General features: G+C 60.2%; 1 protein-coding gene across 1 annotated transcript in view; it reads right to left on the bottom strand.

The window, feature by feature from the left end:
* Window positions 1-1,341: 1,341 nt before the first annotated feature.
* The window catches only part of NPR2 (natriuretic peptide receptor 2), a 53,502-nt gene continuing 35,756 nt past the window's right edge, over window positions 1,342-19,087 (bottom strand). Inside the window, exons 11-22 of the mRNA XM_039544954.1 lie at window positions 18,674-18,778; window positions 15,258-15,329; window positions 14,662-14,821; window positions 13,091-13,246; window positions 11,937-12,105; window positions 11,111-11,257; window positions 10,216-10,339; window positions 3,659-3,727; window positions 3,303-3,477; window positions 3,026-3,124; window positions 2,717-2,808; window positions 1,342-2,208 (exon numbers count right to left, since the gene is read on the bottom strand). Coding sequence (XP_039400888.1) covers window positions 2,146-2,208; window positions 2,717-2,808; window positions 3,026-3,124; window positions 3,303-3,477; window positions 3,659-3,727; window positions 10,216-10,339; window positions 11,111-11,257; window positions 11,937-12,105; window positions 13,091-13,246; window positions 14,662-14,821; window positions 15,258-15,329; window positions 18,674-18,778 — 1,431 coding nt within the window. The 3' untranslated portion in view covers window positions 1,342-2,145. The remainder of the gene's footprint in view (window positions 2,209-2,716; window positions 2,809-3,025; window positions 3,125-3,302; window positions 3,478-3,658; window positions 3,728-10,215; window positions 10,340-11,110; window positions 11,258-11,936; window positions 12,106-13,090; window positions 13,247-14,661; window positions 14,822-15,257; window positions 15,330-18,673; window positions 18,779-19,087) is intronic.

Raw genomic sequence — 19,087 nt, 5'->3', positions numbered from 1 at the left:
GCTCTGGGGTTGCTGCAGGCAGCTGCGGCACAGGGTGGGGTACCAGAGCTGCCAGCTAAGCCCTGCCCCATGGGCACAGACAGCCTGTGAGCCTGCACTGGGCTCTCCTGGCATCATGGAGCAGGGGAGCCCACCCCTGCTGGGCCCCCATGGGATGGACCAGATCTGCCAGCTGGGGCATCTTGCCCCCCCCTGCGGCTCAGCCTGCTCACACCTGCCTCCTGCTGGTGAGCCCAGAAGCTGAACAGGCCCCAGGGGGCCGGACCCTGCTCCCCACGACACCAGCGCAACCCCAGTGACGGCATGAGCAGAGCCCTGGCCCCCCCTCCCGCCTTGAAACGGGGAGCAGCCCCAGTCCTGCAGGCCCACTGCTCCCCCTCTCTGGGAAGCGGGGGTGATCTCACTACCACCAGCCCCGCTGCGGGCTCCGGGCAAAGGGGCCTTCCCGGAAGGGGCTGGCTGAGCAGGAAAGCTCTCCGGCCAGCGGCCAAAGCAAACCCGGCGGGGGCAGCGAGCCGTTCCCTGACTCTGCTCCAGGAGACGCAGCGACGCAGCCTCCAGCCCTGCTCTGCGCCCAGGAGCCAGGCGGGGCCTGCGGCTGCTGTAGGGCCTTGCTGCCAGGGCTGGTGCATGGCAGTGCCAGGGCATCAATGCACAGGGCCACCGCCCATGGCACGGGCACACGCTGCAGGAGCCAGTCTTCACAGCAGCCCCTGCAGCTGGGCACCAACTACCCGGCCAGGCAAAGCAACCGGACTGGCCAGGTCTCCCCAGCCCTCTGCTCAGGGTGGCACCAGCTCCCCTCTGCCTCCGACAGCTGCTGGGGTCGCACCGTGGCAGCCTCTCCCCCCCCCCCAGCCGCCTGGGTGGCACCGTGGCAGCCTCTCCCCCCCCCCCAGCCGCCTGGGTCGCACCGTGGCAGCCTCTCCCCCCCCAGCCGCCTGGGTCGCACCGTGGCAGCCTCTCCCCCCCCCACCCCAGCTGCCTGGGTCGCACCGTGGCAGCCTCTCCCCAGCCGCCTGGGTCGCACCGTGGCAGCCTCTCCCCAGCCGCCTGGGTGGCACCGTGGCAGCCTCTCCCTCCTCCCCACCCCAGCTGCCTGGGTCGCACCGTGGCAGCCTCTCCCCACAGCCCAGCCGCCTGGGCGGCACCGTGGCAGCCTCTCCCCCCCCAGCCCAGCCGCCTGGGTGGCACCGTGGCAGCCTCTCCCCCCCCAGCCCAGCCGCCTGGGTGGCACCGTGGCAGCCTCTCCCCTCCCAGCCAACCAGTTCGCACCACGGCAGCGTCTCTGAAGCCTGCCCCCCACCCCCATTAGCCCCCAGAGACACGTGGGGTCCGGTTCAGGAAGTCTGTATTTCAACAGTCGTGTGCATGGTTTGATCCCTGTATTTACACCCGGGGGAGGCTGTGGGCCCTGCCAGGGTGTGGGTGTTGGCCCAGCCCCCTGGGTAGTTACAGGGCAAGGGAAGGCGCGAGCAGCTGCATCGTGCTCGTGTGAACCAGGCCACAGGACAGGGGGCGAGGGAGCCACCCCCCCAGCTGGGGGCCAGCCCTGGCAGCAGCCCCAGCTCGCTCACCTCGGGGGAGGGCGCTGAGTACTGGAGAGAAGGCCAAGTGCCATGGGGGAGCAGCCAGGCCCCTGGGGGGACGGGCTCAGAGCCGGCTGGGCCCAGGGGTGGGGAGGCTGAGGGGCTCAGAGCCAGCCGAGCCTGGAGAGGGGATCACGGGTTACAGAGACTCAGGGCCCCGGGGCTCGTTCTCAGGCGGTGCCCAGGGCCCCGCCAGCCCCTCCCTGGCACAGGGCACAGCCAGGCTCCGAGGAGCACAGTGGGGTTGTGCCAGCACCAGTCAGGGCCTGGACTCGGAGGCTGAGTGGAAGGAGACTGCAGCTGGGGCGGGCAGGGCCGGGTGGGCAGCACGGCTCACCGTGCACAGGGCGCCTCGGCTGAGTGCCAGCCCTGTGTGTCTGCCAGCAGAGCAGGGCCCCGCTGTCGGCCAGTTCGGTTGGGGCCTGCAGTCCGGAGGCAGAGCCTGTGTGCCGGGCGCTCCCTGCCGTGGCTGGGGAGTGGTGCTCGGAGACAGAGCGCAAGCTCCTGCGCGCGGAGCCCCGCTCAGGGCAGAGCCCGAGTCAGCCCAGGGCTGGCCTCAGATGATGCTGTCGTCTGTCCGCTCGCCCAGCAGCCAGTACGTCCGCATCTTCCCTTTCCCCTGCAAGCCAGAGGGGAGCAGGTCAGGCCAGAGCCAACCCCCCCCCGCGTCCTTCATGGCCCAGAGCTGGAGCCAGGCCCCCCCAGGCTTCTCCTCTGCAGAGCCGGGGCCGTCCAGGCCCCGAGACGGGACGTCGCAGCTGAGAGCTCGGCTGTGCCCGTCGTTCCAGGCCAGGCAGTGAGCTCCCGAGGGGTCTCCCCGCTGCCAGGATGTGCCCTCCCTGGGCAGAGCTGCTGTGGCTGAAGCTGGCACAGGGGCTGCTGGGCTCAGCTGTGCAGGGGCCAGTCTGTGCATTCCCATGGCCCTGGCATCCTGGCCTACTGGCCCCGCGCCTGGCCCCTCCACCTGCTCCCAGCTCTGTGCTCACCTCCCAGCGCCCGGTGCCCCGTCGGCTCTGTATCTCCATCCCCGCCGGGGGCCCAGCCGGCCTGTCCCTGCCCAGGAGCACTGAGATGCCAACAGTCCTGGTCCCCTGTCCGGCCCTGGCAGAGCAGCACCCCAGACTCACCTTCATTTCCACGTCCCCTCGGAGCTCCAGCTCGAAGCAGCCGAACTCATCCAGGACCTCCTTGGTGGTGGACGAGATGTGGATCTTCAGTGCTGGGTCAGAGGAGGGGGAGGCGTCACCAGGGGCCAGAGCAGGGGGTCTGGAGCTACAGCCGCAGACCCACCGCTTGGACCTGGGCTCGGGGCTACTGGGCTAGATGGGCTCAACTCGCCTTGCCACTGGGCGGTGAGGGCCAGACCCCACACGCCCGGCCGCTGGGCGGGCCCTGGGTGGGGGCTGGCTGAGCTGCCCGCTGGGGAGGCGACTTACCCTGCCCGTTGGACTCCATGCGCGAGGCTGTGTTCACCGTGTCCCCAAACAGGCAGTACCGGGGCATCTTCAGCCCTACGACCCCGGCACAGACAGGACCTGCCGGGGGAGAGAGCCGTCACCCCTGCAGGCCCCGGGAACCCCTCCTCTCCCAGGCCAGCACGTCCCCCCAAGCCTGCTGGTGACTCAGAGCGTGTGGCTCCACCGGGGAGCTGGGCCCGGGCCCACCCGCCGGCTACAGGAGCCTGGCCTCTGCCGAGCGGCGCCGGTGGCTCACCGGTGTGGATGCCGATGCGCAGCCGGAGCTGGTCGTTGGGCCGATGCCGGATTTTGAAGGTTCTCACGGCCTCCAGCAGTGCCAGCGCCATGCGGACGATCTCGTTGGCGTGCAGCTTCCCGTTCCGCACCGGCAGCCCCGACACCACCATGTAGGCGTCTCCGATCGTCTCCACCTGGGGGCCAAGCAGAGTCAAGGCCAAGCACCGGCAAACGCATGCCTGGGTCTGCCACCCCAGGGAGCTCAAAGGGGAGAGACCCCGTCCCGCTGAGAGCCAGGCCCCGGGGCCCTTGCTGAGGGGCACCGGCCCAGGCCCTGCCCCGATAGCGCCATGCGCAGCGGCCGGCCAGGCTCACCTTGTACACGTCGAAGTTATCGATGATGGCGTCGAAGCAGGTGTAGAGATCGTTCAGCAGGGTCACCACCTGCGGGTGGGGAGCACAGGTGAGGGCCGGGTGCCCAGCCTCCTTGGCCACTCGCTGCACAGCCGGCACTGCCCCGGGGCGCCCAGCCACACCCACACTGCGGGCCACGGCCCCCCACGCACGGGCCAGCCCATGCTCAGAGCCCCGGGAACTGGGCTACCAGAGGGGCGGGAGGGCTGCTCACTGGCTGCTTCCCTACAGAGCCATCCCTGCAGGGGTCCCCTGGGCTCCCTGCAGGGGCGCTGCTCTCCCCACAACTAGGTGACCTGCTGTGACGTTATTGATATAAATGGGGACCATATAGAACATGGGTTGCAACCAAGGTCCTGTAGTGGCACCAAATCCTAAGTAAAGGGGGTCATATAAGGTGTCTAAGACCAGGTTATGGGTTGCTGGTTATAATTATGCTGTCTGTATGTCTGTATCATTTTTAGTTGAAGTTATGAATGTTGGCTCTATGCTGGCAGTATTTCAAGTTTGTGCTGTGCTTCTGGGGGAAGCCTCCCAGACAAGCTGGTGTTAGCTCTGCCTAGCCTGTTTGATGGCCCATTAAGGACCATTAAGGACACAATGGACCCATGGAGAGAAGGCAGACACGCCTTGTGACTCAGCAAAGTATGCAGGGACTGGCTCATGTGACTCCAGACTCCATATTTTGCTGTAAATTTCCACAGTGAAGACAAAGAGATTCTTACACCTGGAAAAGTCTATATAAGCCTGATGCTTCATCTCCATCTTGTCTTCAATCCTGCTTCTGACCTCTGGAGGGACTTTGCTACAAACTGAAGCTTTACACAAGGGACTGAAGGACCCATCCCAGTGGGGGATGCTCTCCAGAGACTTAATCTGAACCTGCAGTTTACTCCAGCACTGCTGCAAGCCTGAACTAAGAACTTTGCCATTACTGTATGTAATTGATTGCATTTAATCAATTCTACCTCTCTTCTCTACCTTTTTCCCTTTGTAAATAAACCTTTAGATTTTAGATTCTAAAGGATTGGCAACAGCGTGATTTGTGGGTAAGATCTGATGTGCATATTGACCTGGGTCTGGGGCTTGGTCCTTTGGGATTGAGAGAACCTTTTTCTTTTATTGGGGTGTTGGTTTTCATAACCATTTATCCCCAGGACGAGTGCACTGGTGGTGATACTGGGAGACTGGAGTGTCTAAGGAAATTGCTTGTGTGACTTGTGGTAAGCCAGTGGGGTGAGACCAAAGTCCTTTTTGTCTGGCTGGTTTGGTTTGCCTTAGAGGTGGAAAAACCCCAGCCTAGGGCTGTAACTGCCCTGTTTGAGCAATTGGTCCTGATTTGGCACTCTCAGTTGGGTCCCGCCAGAATCGCTCCGTCACAGTGGCGTAGTCGGCAGGATCCACAGAACCAGGTCAATTAAGCTTTGGGTCAGAACCCCACGCTATTCAAATTTTGAATTTGGGATTGAGAGTTTGGTCGGTTAAAGATCAGTGACCATGAGACAGAGAGCATCGGGAAAAGCAAGGAAACTGCAAGCCTTGAGAGACAGCCTGCAGTTTGATTATGAGCAAGAACTGGCAGAAATTCGAATGGAGAAAGAGGCTGATGAGAGAAAGAAAGAAGTTGCTAAGAGAGAAGAAAAAGCTCGTAAGAGGCGTCTGGAGCTGCTGGCTGCTGAGGAGAAAACTCGACAGATGCAACAGGAGACAGCTAGACTCCAACTCCAAGTCAAAAAAGCAATGGAAGAACAGCAGAGACTGTATCCTCTTGAAAGTCCAGTTTGTAACAATGTTGGTATGTTGTATAACTCTGAGCAGTTGTCTGGGGGTAACCACATGTACCCCAACAATGCCACCTTTTATGTCAATGCTGTTACTGTGGGTTCAGTAGGGGGTGGCCCCATAAATTGTGCCAGTGCTATGTATGAGAGTGTAAAAGTCAATGGTAAAAGCTGTTTAGGGCAAATTATGGCTTCTAACATCACTCTTGTTAAAGCAGATCTGGTCAAAGAGGAAGATTATTTACCAAATCAGGGTGTGAATGTTGTGATCCTCTGTGAGTTTACTGTCCGTGTGCCTTTAGCCAGAATCCACCTTGAGTGGAATGGGGCTCAGCATGAAGTGATAGCTGGCGTCAGGAAGTTATTGCCTAAAGATCTTTTAATTGGGGAAAATGTTAAAGATTTGTTCAGTCCAGGTAGCCAGTCACAGGAGAGGAATGATCTTAAACCTGTGTCTATTGTGGGCAATGATTTGCCTGAGGTGGGTTGCTCCAAAGGTTTGTCTGTGCCAAGAAGCAGTGTGTCTGTAAATGAAGTTTCTGAATGTCTGTCTAATGTCTCAGAAGTGAATCTGGAGTTAAATCAAGAGCAGAAAGATCTCATTGGGGAGGAAAATGTTTCTCAGGTTAAATCCCTAACTAAGGAAGGAGAGGGTAAATTTGTAATGGGTAATGGATTGGTGGCTAGTGCAGCTTGTAGAAGTAAACCTGAAATGGGTAACTGTGATTTGCTAAAAGTAGCTCAGTGTAGTGAAAAGAGCAGCAGCTTATCTGTTGGGAGAGGCAATGTGCCTGGTAGGGAAAGTTTGAAGGAGTCTAGGCAGCCTTGTGAGCTGATGGCTTTGTCTAATCAGCAGTTTGGGAAGGGAGGGATAGTGGAAGATGAGTGTCCCTGTCCCTTACCTGTTTCCTGTGTGGAGAAAGGTGACAGTGAGGGGAATGTGCCTGTGTCTGTCAGGGGTATTGACTTGCCTATGAAGGGAGCTACCTCGGTCTCCAAGCAGTTGTCTGTGAACAGCCCTGTGTGCTGGGACAAGGGAAATGAGGTCCCAAGCTGTGTGTCTGGTGAAGGAGAATGTGTCTCCGGCTCTTCTGTGTCTGTGGAGCAGACAGAAGGGGCCTTTCAGCCTGTAATGGTTAAGGGTGATTCAGTTGTCTCAAAGTTGGTTGTAAATACAGCTAAAGCCCAGGAAGGGAATGGTCCTGAGTTTGGGTCTGCTGGGGAGAATGGCACTGTGACTAGGTTGCATCCAGTTAGTGTCATAGCAAAATCCCAGAGAACAGACAATTCTGGTGCTTGTAGTTTGCCAGTTGCTAATGTGTGGTTGGAAAAGGGTGCAGCAACTCTGTCTGATCAGGGTGATACCCCAGCCAGGGCACAAGGAGAGCATAAAGGTGATTTAATTGTGTTACCGACTGACAGTTTGACAACTTGTAGCAAGAAGGAAAAGATTCCTGAACTTGTTCATGGCCAAGGGAAGGAGACTACTTCTGACCTGTTATCTAGAAAGTCTGTAGCATCTGTGGTTGCTCAGGGAAGTGTTCCTTTAGAGCAAGCCCTAGGTGAAGAGGAAGGGCAGAATTTCTGAGAGGGGAATTGCTGCTTAGAGAAGCTCCTAGGAAAGGAATCCTCATGGTAGCCTGTGCAAGCAGTTTACTGCGACTGAAGGGTGTAAAAGTGATTTAATCAAGAAAGTTTCAGTTCCTAACAGCCAGAAATTTTCTGTTGTTAATGGATCCACTGACTTTCCTTTTGAGAGATCCAGTGTGGGCAGCTTTGAAAAGGTCTCAGGTGGAGTAGAAGCTGTTAAGGAAGTTGAGCAGCCCTATAACCACCTGGCTGTGTGTGGCCAGCTTGTTGGGGAGACAATGGTGTTGGGACAGGAATGTCTCCATGCTGAATCGGTAAGTGAGCAGTCTGTGCTTCAGGGTCTGAGGACAGATTCAGTTACTGGTTTTTCAAAGCAGAACAGTTTTATGGCTGAATGCTTGAGGAGGCAGGGGAGAGCAAGCCAGCTCTCACCCTCAGACTCTTTGGATTTGTGTGGTATCTCTGTAAGACAAAGTCCAGCCGTGGAATCCATAGCAGCTAAGAAGTTAAAAGCTAGTGTCTGTGTTGATGCGAATTACTTGGCTGGCAGGGAGAAGAAAGACTTGCTAATAGCTGTTAGCACAGAGGGCCCACCCCATCAGCCGGTGATCTCTGTTAAGCAAGAGAAATCAGGGTTTAATCCTGCAGGACAAGAAGGAAAGAGAAGACTGAATTTTGCAAAGGGAAGCCACAGGTTAACCCTAAAATGCCCAATCTCCAATGGTATTGAGCCAAGGGTATGGCATGACAAATATGATTGTAAATGGACACTTGCAATGAATTTGTTGTTATTGCTGATGCTAATTTTTGTAACTAATGTGTTGCTATTGCCAAGGACTGTAACAATGTACAATGTGCCTAATCTTTTGGAAAATCCCTTAAACATGTTGAAAGGAATACATGAAAACACACTTTATGTTAAAGGGCCTTGCTATACTAATGTTTCACAGTTAATGCATGTAAACAATGTTGGAACTTTTCACAGGGCAAAATACATTCCAGACCTGATGTGCTGTATGAAAGGGGAAACTGAGGCACACTACCATATTGCTTTCATGGCTAAATGCCAAGATTCCTGTACTATGAACAACCTCAGTATCTACATTGGTTTAATGTTATTTGGGTTCAAAACATTGGCCAAAACTGGTATGGATAAAGTAGCTATTTTCTTTAGCTCTTGGCAAGATCACATGAAACATACAGGAACCATGCTGCAAAAGCTAACCAAGTTATACCTTGAGTTTGTAAAGAGATTCATTCATGTTATTGAACATGACTTTGATAAACCATTTCGGTTATACCCTGGTACGGCCTCTAGCCCAACACTAGCTGTAGTGAGACAGACCCAAGGAAAGGGGACTCTTGGGATGCAGTCAGCGATGTTTTGTCATCCCTTCCTGCATCAATTTTGCGTTGGGGGTGTGACGTTATTGATATAAATGGGGACCATATAGAACATGGGTTGCAACCAAGGTCCTGTAGTGGCACCAAATCCTAAGTAAAGGGGGTCATATAAGGTGTCTAAGACCAGGTTATGGGTTGCTGGTTATAATTATGCTGTCTGTATGTCTGTATCATTTTTAGTTGAAGTTATGAATGTTGGCTCTATGCTGTCAGTATTTCAAGTTTGTGCTGTGCTTCTGGGGGAAGCCTCCCAGACAAGCTGGTGTTAGCTCTGCCTAGCCTGTTTGATGGCCCATTAAGGACCATTAAGGACACAATGGACCCATGGAGAGAAGGCAGACACGCCTTGTGACTCAGCAAAGTATGCAGGGACTGGCCCATGTGACTCCAGACTCCATATTTTGCTGTAAATTTCCACAGTGAAGACAAAGAGATTCTTACACCTGGAAAAGTCTATATAAGCCTGATGCTTCATCTCCATCTTGTCTTCAATCCTGCTTCTGACCTCTGGAGGGACTTTGCTACAAACTGAAGCTTTACACAAGGGACTGAAGGACCCATCCCAGTGGGGGATGTTCTCCAGAGACTTAATCTGAACCTGCAGTTTACTCCAGCACTGCTGCAAGCCTGAACTAAGAACTTTGCCATTACTGTATGTAATTGATTGCATTTAACCAATTCTACCTCTCATCTCTACCTTTTTCCCTTTGTAAATAAACCTTTAGATTTTAGATTCTAAAGGATTGGCAACAGCGTGATTTGTGGGTAAGATCTGATGTGTATATTGACCTGGGTCTGGGGCTTGGTCCTTTGGGATCGAGGGAACCTTTTTCTTTTATTGGGGTGTTGGTTTTCATAACCATTTATCCCCAGGACGAGTGCACTGGTGGTGATACTGGGAGACTGGAGTGTCTAAGGAAATTGCTTGTGTGACTTGTGGTTAGCCAGTGGGGTGAGACCAAAGTCCTTTTTGTCTGGCTGGTTTGGTTTGCCTTAGAGGTGGAAAAACCCCAGCCTAGGGCTGTGACTGCCCTGTTTGAGCAATTGGTCCTGATTTGGCACTCTCAGTTGGGTCCCGCCAGAATCGCTCCGTCACACCTGCATGGGGGGCTCTTCCCCCCCAGTTACCTGCACAGATGTGTTCTCTCCCCCCAGTTACCTGCACGGGAGCTCGCCCCCCGTTACCAGCACAGGTGTGTTCTCTCTACCCAGTTACCTGCACAGGTGTGTTCTCTCTCCCCCAGTTACCTGCATGGGGGCACCCCCCCCAGTTACCTGCATGGGTGTTTTCTCTCCTCCCAGTTACCTGCATGGGGGTTCTCCCCTCAGTTACCTGCACAGGTGTGTTCTCTTCCCCCAGTTACCTGCATGGGGGCTTTCCCCCGGTTACCTGCACAGGTGTGCTCTCTCCCCCAGTTACCTGCATGGGAGCTCTCACCCCAGTTACCTGCATGGGAGTGCTCTCTCCCCCAGTTACCTGCATGGGAGCTCTCCCCCCAGTTACCTGCACAGGTGTGCTCTCCCCCCCAGTTACCTGCATGGGAGCTCTCCCCCCAGTTACCTGCACAGGTGTGCTCTCTCCCCCCAGTTACCTGCATGGGAGTGCTCTCTCCCCCCAGTTACCTGCATGGGAGTGCTCTCTCCCCCCAGTTACCTGCACAGGTGTGCTCTCTCCCCCCAGTTACCTGCATGAGAGCTCTCCCCCCAGTTACCTGCACAGGTGTGCTCTCTCCCCCCAGTTACCTGCATGGGAGTGCTCTCAGCCGATAGGGCTGTGAACCCCACAATGTCGCTGAAGTAGATGGTGACGCTGTCGAAGGCCTCGGCCTGCACCGTCTCCCCACGCTTCAGCTGCTCGGCCACGGAGCTTGGGGGGAGCAAGTCAGTGTGAGCTGCTGCCCCAGACTGCCCCCCCCCGCTGTGAAATGGGAGCAAGGCAGGAGCACCAGGCCCCTGCCCCCCACCCCAGGCACGGGGCCGGGTGCACCAGTGCTAAGGCCTCTAACCCCCATCCACCAGCCACTCCCACGACTCCACAGCGAGAATTCCCGTCAGCCCCCTCGTCCCCCCAGTCAGTCTGATGGGGCCAGGGCGAGGGAGGGTCTCTGAGCGAATGGCCAGGATCCTGTGGGGCTGTGGGAGGCCCCAAGGGGTGCTCAGTGGTGGCTCAGGCATCTGCTGCTTGGCACCACTCCCCCAAAGCCGTCCCCAGACCTGGCCCCCACAAGCCCCCGGCCCAGCCATTGCACAGCGTCTGCGCTGTCCCCCCACCCCCGGCTCTGGGCAGGGGCACCCTCCTGACCCAGTGTGCGAGGGTGGGCGGCCAGCGAGGGCAGGGGAGCACGTCTGGGCCTCTCACCTCATGGGGGCGCCCTGACCTACTGACCTAATTCCTCGGGCTCCCCGAGGCCTGGCCCACCTGCCCTCCCCGGCTTGTTCCAAAGTCCTGGGCAATGTGCATGTGCACCGGGTGCTGACCCCCCCTCCCGGAGGCCCGCTGCCCCGCACCCCGCCGCACGCTCATGGAGGTGCTCCGCACTCAGCCCGTGCCAGCACACACCCTTGGGGGAGCTTGGCATATCCCCCCCCAGCTCCCCCCATGCCAGCGCGAGCTCAGGGGCGCATGTGGGTCTCTTACTGGGGCAGGATCTGGTAGAGCAGGTTCTCGGCCTTGCGCTTCTCCTCCAGGTAGGCCTGCGTCCGCTCCTCCACCAGCTTCTCCAGGTTGTTGGCGTACTGCTCCATGCGCGACAGCAGGTTGTCCAGGATGCTGGTGCTGCCTTCCCTGCAGAGACAGGCCGGCAGGGAGGCCACGGGAGCAGACTTACGGGGGCACCATAACGCCCACCCACCCAGCGCCTGCTCCCCAAGGGCTGCTGCTCCCGGCTCCTCCTGGGGCTGGCTCTCAAGAAGAGGCTGTGGCACCACACAACCCTGCTTGGCACTGTGACCGAGTGGGAAACTTCTGGAATAGGTTACATGGCCTTGCGGTGTGCCTCAGTTTCCCCTATATTTTGCATGCTCGGGGGAGGGGGGAGCGGGGGAGAAGGGACCGGTTGCTCTCAGGGAGGCTGACACACAGGTCTGAATGTCGCCCTGCTGGCTCTGAGGCCGGCCCCATATCGATGGAGGATCTGAAAACCCAGTCACCAGGACAGTGACACCTGGCACCCCCCCCCACACACACACAAGTGGGGAGGCTGAGCAGCATGCCCCAGCTGAGAACACAGGACTGGGAGGTGGGAGATAAGACCCCCCCACCCCCACGTATTTCCCCCCCCGAGGGGCCGTGTGCGACACCGTAAGGCTCCTGTGTTCGCACGCACTCAGCGTCCTGCTTCCCCGTTCCTGCCCGGCCTGCGCCCCCTCCCTGCTCCCAGGTGCTCCCACGCCCCAGACACCTCCCCAGCCCCTGGGTGCCAGCTGCGCCCCAAGCCCCGTCCCGCCCCCGCCGGGGCACCCACTTGTTGAATCTGCGGATGAAGATCTTGATCTGGCTGAAGTCGGGGCGCTCGGCGGGCTCCTGCGCCCAGCAGCGCTCCATGAGCACGGCCAGCTCCTCGCTGTGCAGCCCCATGTCGATGGAGGGCCGGAAGAACGGCTTCTGGCTGTTCCGCACCTTCTGCACGATCTCTGCGGGGACGGGAGCGCGTCACCGGCCAGCCAGGCCCGGGGCACCAACACCCGCGCTGCCGGCTGCGCAGCCTGGGTGGCTTCGCCCGGGCCTGGACCGGCCCTCGCGCCTCGGGGACCCGGCCCCACCCCCCAGCCCTCGCGCCTCGGGGTCCGGGCCCTGCCGCCCCGTGCCCGGGGACCCAGCCCCGCCCCTGCCCTCGCGCCTCGGGGTCGGGCCCCGCCCCTGCCCTCGCGCCTCGGGGTCCGGCCGCCCCTGCCCGTGCCTCGGGGACCCAGCCCCGCCCCTGCCCTCGCGCCTCGGGGTCCGGGCCCCGCCCCCCTGCACTCGCGCCTCGGGGTCCGGGCCCCGCCGCCCCGTCCCCGGGGACCTGGCCCCGCCCCCCGGCCCTCGCGCCTCGGGGACCCGGCCCCGCCCCCCAGCCCTCGCGCCTCGGGGTCCGGGCCCCGCCGCCCTGTCCCTGGGGACCCGGCCCTGCCCCCCCTGCACTCGCGCCTCGGGGACCCGGCCGCCCCGCCCCTGCCCTCGCGCCTCGGGGTCCGCCCGTGCCCGGGGACCCAGCCCTGCCCCTGCCCTCGCCTTGGGGTCCCGGCCCCGCCCCTGCACTCGCGCCTCGGGGACCCGGCCCCGCCCCTGCCCTCGCGCCTCGGGGTCGGGCCCGCCGCCCTGTCCCGGGACCCAGCCCTGCCCCTGCACTCGCGCCTCGGGGACCCGCCCCTGCCCTCGCGCCTCGGGGTCGGGCCGCCCCTGTCCCGGGGACCCAGCCCGCCCCTGCCTCGCGCCTCGGAGACCCGTCCCGCCCCCGGCCCTCGCGCCTCGGGGTCCGGGCCCCGCCGCCCCGTCTCCGGAGACCCGGCCCCGCCCCCCTGCCCTTGCGCCTCGGGGTCCGGGCCCCGCCGCCCCGTCCCTGGGGACCCAGCCCCGCCCCCGCGTTAGGGTCCAGCCCCCTGCCGCCCCGTCCCTGGGGACCCAGCCCCCACTCACCCTTGGGGCTCAGGTCCATGCCCTCGATGTAGAAGGGCCCATTGCGCAGGGCGATCTCCTGCAGGATGATGCTGAAGCTGTACACATCAGCCTTCTGCATCCCCGGGAGGGGCAGGCGCCCCTGCTGCAGCAGCTCTGGGGCCGTCCACAGCTTCTCTGGGAGGAGCAAGGAGCACAGCCACCTCTGAGCGGAGCCCCACGGGTCTGACCTCCACCCGCCCGGGGAGAACCCAGCAGCCCAGAGCCCCCAGGGCCAAGCCCCACCCAGCTCAGTGGAGCCCGGAGGGGAGCAGTGGGGGTGCTGCTGGGGGAGCAGGCTGTGGGGCAGCCCAGGCCTGAAGGATCACGCTGAGCCGCCCCCTCGGCCCTGGGCAGGTTGGGGAGCATAGGGGACCCCTTCTCTGTGACGTTATTGACATGAACTGTGACCGACCCTATAGATCATTGTTGCAGCCACTGTTATATATTTGCAGCATATTGTACAAAGGTTGTTGTGTGAGGTGTCTATGGAAAGGTTAGGATTTGCTGGTTATGATGGTGCTGTGTGTGTCATTTTGATATTTGAAGTTATGAATATGGGCTATGTACTTGTATCTCAAATGTGTTTGATTCTAAAGCAGCCTCAGTGAAGCATTTGCTCAGCTTCTTGAGAACGGGCACCTACTGAGAAACACTTAACTGACAATGGACTTTGGGAGACGCCAATCCACATCTGAGCTTTCCTGGGAACGTTCAAACTAACATGTAAACAATGGCGTCAGGCTGCAAACAGAGTCATGCCTGGACATGTGACTTCCCCATGTGACATCAACCCCCATCTTGCTGCTGTGATTTTCCACAGTAAGAACAAAGGGGTGTCCTTCCACAGGGAAGAGAATATAAACGGCCCTGGAAACTGCTGCATTTTGTCTTCTATCCAGCTTCTTGCTTCTGGAGGAACCTTGCTACAAACTGAAGCTCTGCACAAAGGACTGAATGACCCATCCCAGCGGGGGATGTTCCAGAGACTTGATTTGAACCTGTAGTTTACTCCATCACTGCTACAAGAACTTTGCCATTACTGGATGTGATTGATTCCATTTAACCAATTCTAGCTCTCATCTCTATCTTTTTCCCTTTATGAATAAACCTTTAGATTTTAGATTCTAAAGGATTGGCAACAGTGTGATTTGTGGGTAAGATCTGATGTGTATATTGACCTGGGTCTGGGGCTTGGTCCTTTGGGATCGAGAGAACCTTTTTCTTTTATTGGGGTGTTGGTTTTCATAACCATTCCTCCCCAGGACGAGTGCACTGGTGGAGATACTGGGAGACTGGAGTGTCTAAGGAAATTGCTTGAGTGACTTGTGGTTGGCCAGTGGGGTGAGACCCAAGTCCTCTCTGGCTGGCTGGTTTGGTGTGTGTTAGTAATAAAGGACCCCCAGCCTGGGGCTGTGACTGCCCTGCTCTGAGTTGTGTCCCGCCAGAGGCCGCATCGTTACATGCTGCTGGCCGGGAGGGAAGCGGGGCTCCCGGGGAGGAGCGGGAGGGCGGAGAGCAGGTGCACTCCGGGGCGGGGCGGGGGCACTCACTGGCATACAGAGCGTGGCTGTCCTCGGCATCGCAGCTGGAGCGGAAGCTGGCCAGCCCGTAGTCCGTGATCTTCAGCACGAAGCGACTGTCCACCACGCAGTTGGAGGACTTGAGGCTGCCGTGGTGCCCAATGATGCTGTTGTGCAGAAAGGCCATTCCCTGTGCCAGACAGACGCTGCTGAGACAGACCAGGAGACAGCCCCGGCCTACCCCCCCAGCCAGAACCTGGGGGCACCCCATCAGGGCAGAAACTCTACCCCCTACGGACCAGAGGGCACAAGAGCTGGCATGACCCAGCCACAGCTACCCAGGGTCATCAGCAGGGAAAGTGCCAGTGTCCCACCCTGGCTAGCGGGCTGGTGCTATGGGGCTCCGCACTCCCTGAGGCACCAAGAGCAGGGACAGGTGGTTCCCTGGTGTGGGGTGGGGCCTCACAAGGTTCCCCCCCACCCCCAACACCACAGCCCAGAGCGGGAGGCCGGTGATGCTGTCTGGCCATGGAGTTCCCTCAGCCCAGTGCCAGCAGGGCCCCAGGCACGAGGCGCCAGACCCACAGGTGCAGGGCAGAGAGCAGCCCCGCCCCACGCTCTCGTACCTTCACAATGTCATTGATGAGCGAGTAGCGGAACATCCAGTCCAGGTTGATGCTCTCGTTCTCCAGGATGTCCTGGGAGGGACGAGAGGGAAGTGGGCTCCGGGCACTCCAGCCAAGCCACCCCCAGCCAGGCCCTCTCCACTGGGCAGGTGTGCCACGCCCCATGGGACACTCCAGCCACCAGCACCATGACTCCCCCCCGAGACATGCCCGAGCCCTCGTGGCCCCGTGCCAAGGCTCCCAGCCCCTGGACACAGCAACCCCCGCGCTGAGACAGGTGCTGCAACTGGCTTGGCGATGCGGCTTCTCTTTCATAGATTCACAGAGTGCAGCCAGAAGGGGCCATTAGATCATCTAGTCTGACCCGCCGCAGAGCACAGGCCATTCCAGTGCCCCTGCACACCCCTGTACAGAGCCCACCAACTGTGCCTGGCAAAGCATCTCCCGGAAAGGCTCCAGTCTGGGTCTGGAGGCCCCGAGATGGAGAAACGCCATGGCCCTTGGCAGTCTGTTCCAGTGGTCAGTCACCCTCACCGGTGCTGTATTTCCAAGCTGAATGTATCTGGCTTCAGCTTCCAGCCCTCAGTTCTTGTTCAGCCTTCAGTGCTCAGGGTTTGCTGCTGGGAAGGTCCTTGCACACTGTCAGCAAGTCGCTGCTCAGTCTTCCATTTGCTATGAAGCAGGGAGGTGATTCTGCCTCTCTACAGCCTGATACTAGATACTGCGTCCAGTTCTGGTGGCCACATCCTGAACTGCGTCTTGGCGAGGGGGCAGAAAAGAGCCACAACAATGATTTGAGGGCTGCAGAAAATGCCTGACAGCGAGAGACTTAAAGAGCTCAGTCCAAAAGATGGCGAGTGCCGCGATCAGCGTGTAAACACCGTTACAGACAGAAAACCCTGAGCACTGAAGGGCTCCCAATCTAGCAGGGAAAGGCAGAACCACCACTGAAGGCTGGACATTAAAGCCAGACAAATTTCAATTGGAAATACGTCTGCTGAAGCATGGGAACTGACTGCCATGGGCAGTGGTGGAGTCTCCATCTCTACGTGTCCGCAGATCAGCCCCGGAGGCCTTCCTGGACGATGCTTTAGTCAAACCCAAGTTCTGGGGCTCAGTCCCAGGGTAACTGGGGGGGGTCCCCTCTGGCCTGTGCTCTGCAGGGGGTCACTGCCATTCAAACTCAACGAGTACAGGAATGTTCTTCACGTTGTACATTCTAATTCACATCATTTGCCAGCGATACCTAGTTCCCCTTTTCCCATATCCAGTTGCTGCCATTGAAACCCCCACACCTCCTGGGGGTGGTGTCTGTCCCATCTAGTGGCACCGAGACCCCTTTGAGAGAGAGACGGGTGCGTCTGCTCTCCAGCCTCAGCTACCAGCCAGATGGCTTTTAGCTCATGCACTAAGCTCCAGAGGTCCCTGGTTTGATCCCACGTGTAACGCCGGCAGACCCGGTTGTTGGCGGGCGGGATCGAACCTGGGACCTCTGAAGCTTAGTGCATGAGCTAAAAGCCAAGTGCCTGTAGAGCAAACTCGTTACTCTCTCGCTCTCTGCACTAGCTGGGACAGACTCCACCCCAGGAGGTCTGTGGGTTACACCATCACTTCCCCACTGAACCAGGATGGGCTCCAGGGCCGTCCCTAGTTATTTTGGTGCCCTACGCAGCCCTTCCACCGGGGGGGGGGGCCCTGCCCCAGGCTCTGGGGGGGTGGGGCTGGCCACTTCCTGCGGGAAGCGGAGTGACCCAGCCCCAGCTTGCTCTGCTCCCCTGGCCCCCAGGCTTGGGGGGAGCGGGGGAACCGCCCCCCAGCACTCGCCGGCGGCGCAGCTGGGAGCCAGGGGAGCGGAGCAGGCTGGGGCTGGGTCGCTCCACTTACCATGTGGTGAGTGCAGGGAGCCCGGCCCCTTCTGGAGTCCTCAGGGGAAGGGGCGGAGCAGGGGCGAGGTGGGGCGGGGCAGGGAAGGGGGCGGAGCAGGGGCGAGAAGAGGCGTGGCAGGGAAGGCGAGGTGGGGCGGAGCTGGGAAGGGGCGGAGCAGGGGCGAGGTGGGGCGGGGCGGGCGGCGGGACGGAGCGGGGGCAGGGCAGGGCAGGGGCGGAGCAGGGGCGTGGTGGGGCAGAGCTGGGAAGGGGCAGGGGCGGAGCTGGGAAGGGGGCGGAGCAGGGGCGAGGTGGGGCGGGGCTGGAGGAGGGACAGAGCGGGGCAGGGCAGGGGCGGGGCCCTGGGAAGGCGGAGCAGGGGCAAGGTGGGGCGGAGCTGGGAAGGGGCAGGGGCGGAGCTGGGAAGGGGCAGGGGCGGAGCTGGGGCGAGGTGGGGCGGGGCTGGAGGAGGGACAGAGCGGGGGCAGGGCAGGGGCGGGGCCCTGGGGAAGGGGCGGAGCAGGGGCAAGGTGGGGCGTTGCAGGGGTGAGAAGAGGCGGGGCTGGAGGAGGGACGGGGCGGGGGCCGGGCAGGGCAGGGGCGGGGCCCGGGGGGAGGGGGCGGAGCGGGGGCGAGGGGGGGGGGGGCGGGGGGAGGGCCGGAGCGGGGGCGGGGCAGGGCCCTGGGAAGGGGCGGAGCAGGGGCGAGGTGGGGCAGAGCGGGGGTGAGAAGAGGCGGGGCAGGGACGGGGTGAGGTGGGGCGGAGCTGGGAAGGGGAGGGGCGGAGCTGGGACGGGGGCGGAGCAGGGGCGAGGTGCGGCGGGGCTGGAGGAGGGACGGAGCGGGGGCAGGGCAGGGCAGGGGCGGGGCCATGGGAAGGGGGGCGGAGCAGGGCTGGAGCAGCACACAGCTGCACAGGGCACCAGGATAGGCGGTGCCCCAAATTCCCTGGTGCCCTACACAGCTGTGTGCTTTGTGTGTGGGTCAGGACGGCCCTGACGGCTTCACCGGAGTTCCCCTCTTGCACAATTGTGGGATCGTTTTTGGCCAGCCAATAAACTCTGCTTTCAAAATTCCCACTTTTCATTCACATTTTTCTGTCTAAATTTTCCCTCCCAATAAATTTTACTCATCATTTGCCTCTGGGTTGGGAGACGCCCTTCTGGAGCAGCAAGTGCTGATCTCACTGGCTGGAGCTGTCCTCCGCTTGCTCGTACTGAATGTGGTCCCTGGGCCACCAGCAGCCTCCACACCAGTGATTCATTCATCTGCACCCGCGCTGGGTGTAACACCAGCTACAATGTCTAGAACCTGCTGGTCTTGTACCACGGCGGCAGGAGACCTCCTGACCGACGTCACGCACAACAATGCCATTTTCCTTTCCGCACGTTGCAGAGAGGTGCCGAAGGAGGAGTTCGTCCTGCTCTCTTGTGGGGCCAGTGCGCTGTAACAGACCCCGCCAGCCCCTTTCCTGGCCTCTGTCGGCCGCCGCAGCCTCTCCATGGGTCACCGCCCAGCACAAGCGAGCCGGCGCATGCCCCAGCCCCTCACCTGCAGGCTGCCCCGCGGGCAGTACTCCGTCACGATGCACACGTTGGGCGGGTCGATGCAGGCACCGATGAACCTGGTCAGGTGATTGAACTGGATGTCCCTCATCTAGGGCCAGAAACAGAAGCAGGGACCCATCAGAGCCCTGGCTGGGTAACCCCACACCACCCAGGCCTGGGAGGGGATGGGGCCGGCCTGGGTGTCTGGTGACCAGGGCAGGCACTCTGGAATCAGAGCCACACGACACGCTTGATGCTAGCACAGCGACGGCTGTTCCTGGGCCTCGGCTCAGGCCCTGAGAGCCAGATTCAGGCTGGATGATAAAATGGGGCTTGTGGAGTCCTGGGCAGAGCAGGGAGGTGGGTGCATGGGCACGGGTGCGTTGCTGCCTGTGTGCCCCCCCCCCCCATGGACACA

The sequence above is a fragment of the Mauremys reevesii genome, linkage group 6 (genome assembly GCF_016161935.1).
Source record: "Mauremys reevesii isolate NIE-2019 linkage group 6, ASM1616193v1, whole genome shotgun sequence".
NCBI lineage: Eukaryota > Metazoa > Chordata > Testudines > Geoemydidae > Mauremys > Mauremys reevesii.
Note: the sequence above shows the minus strand (reverse complement) of the source record. Positions and strands in the feature narration are given on the sequence as shown.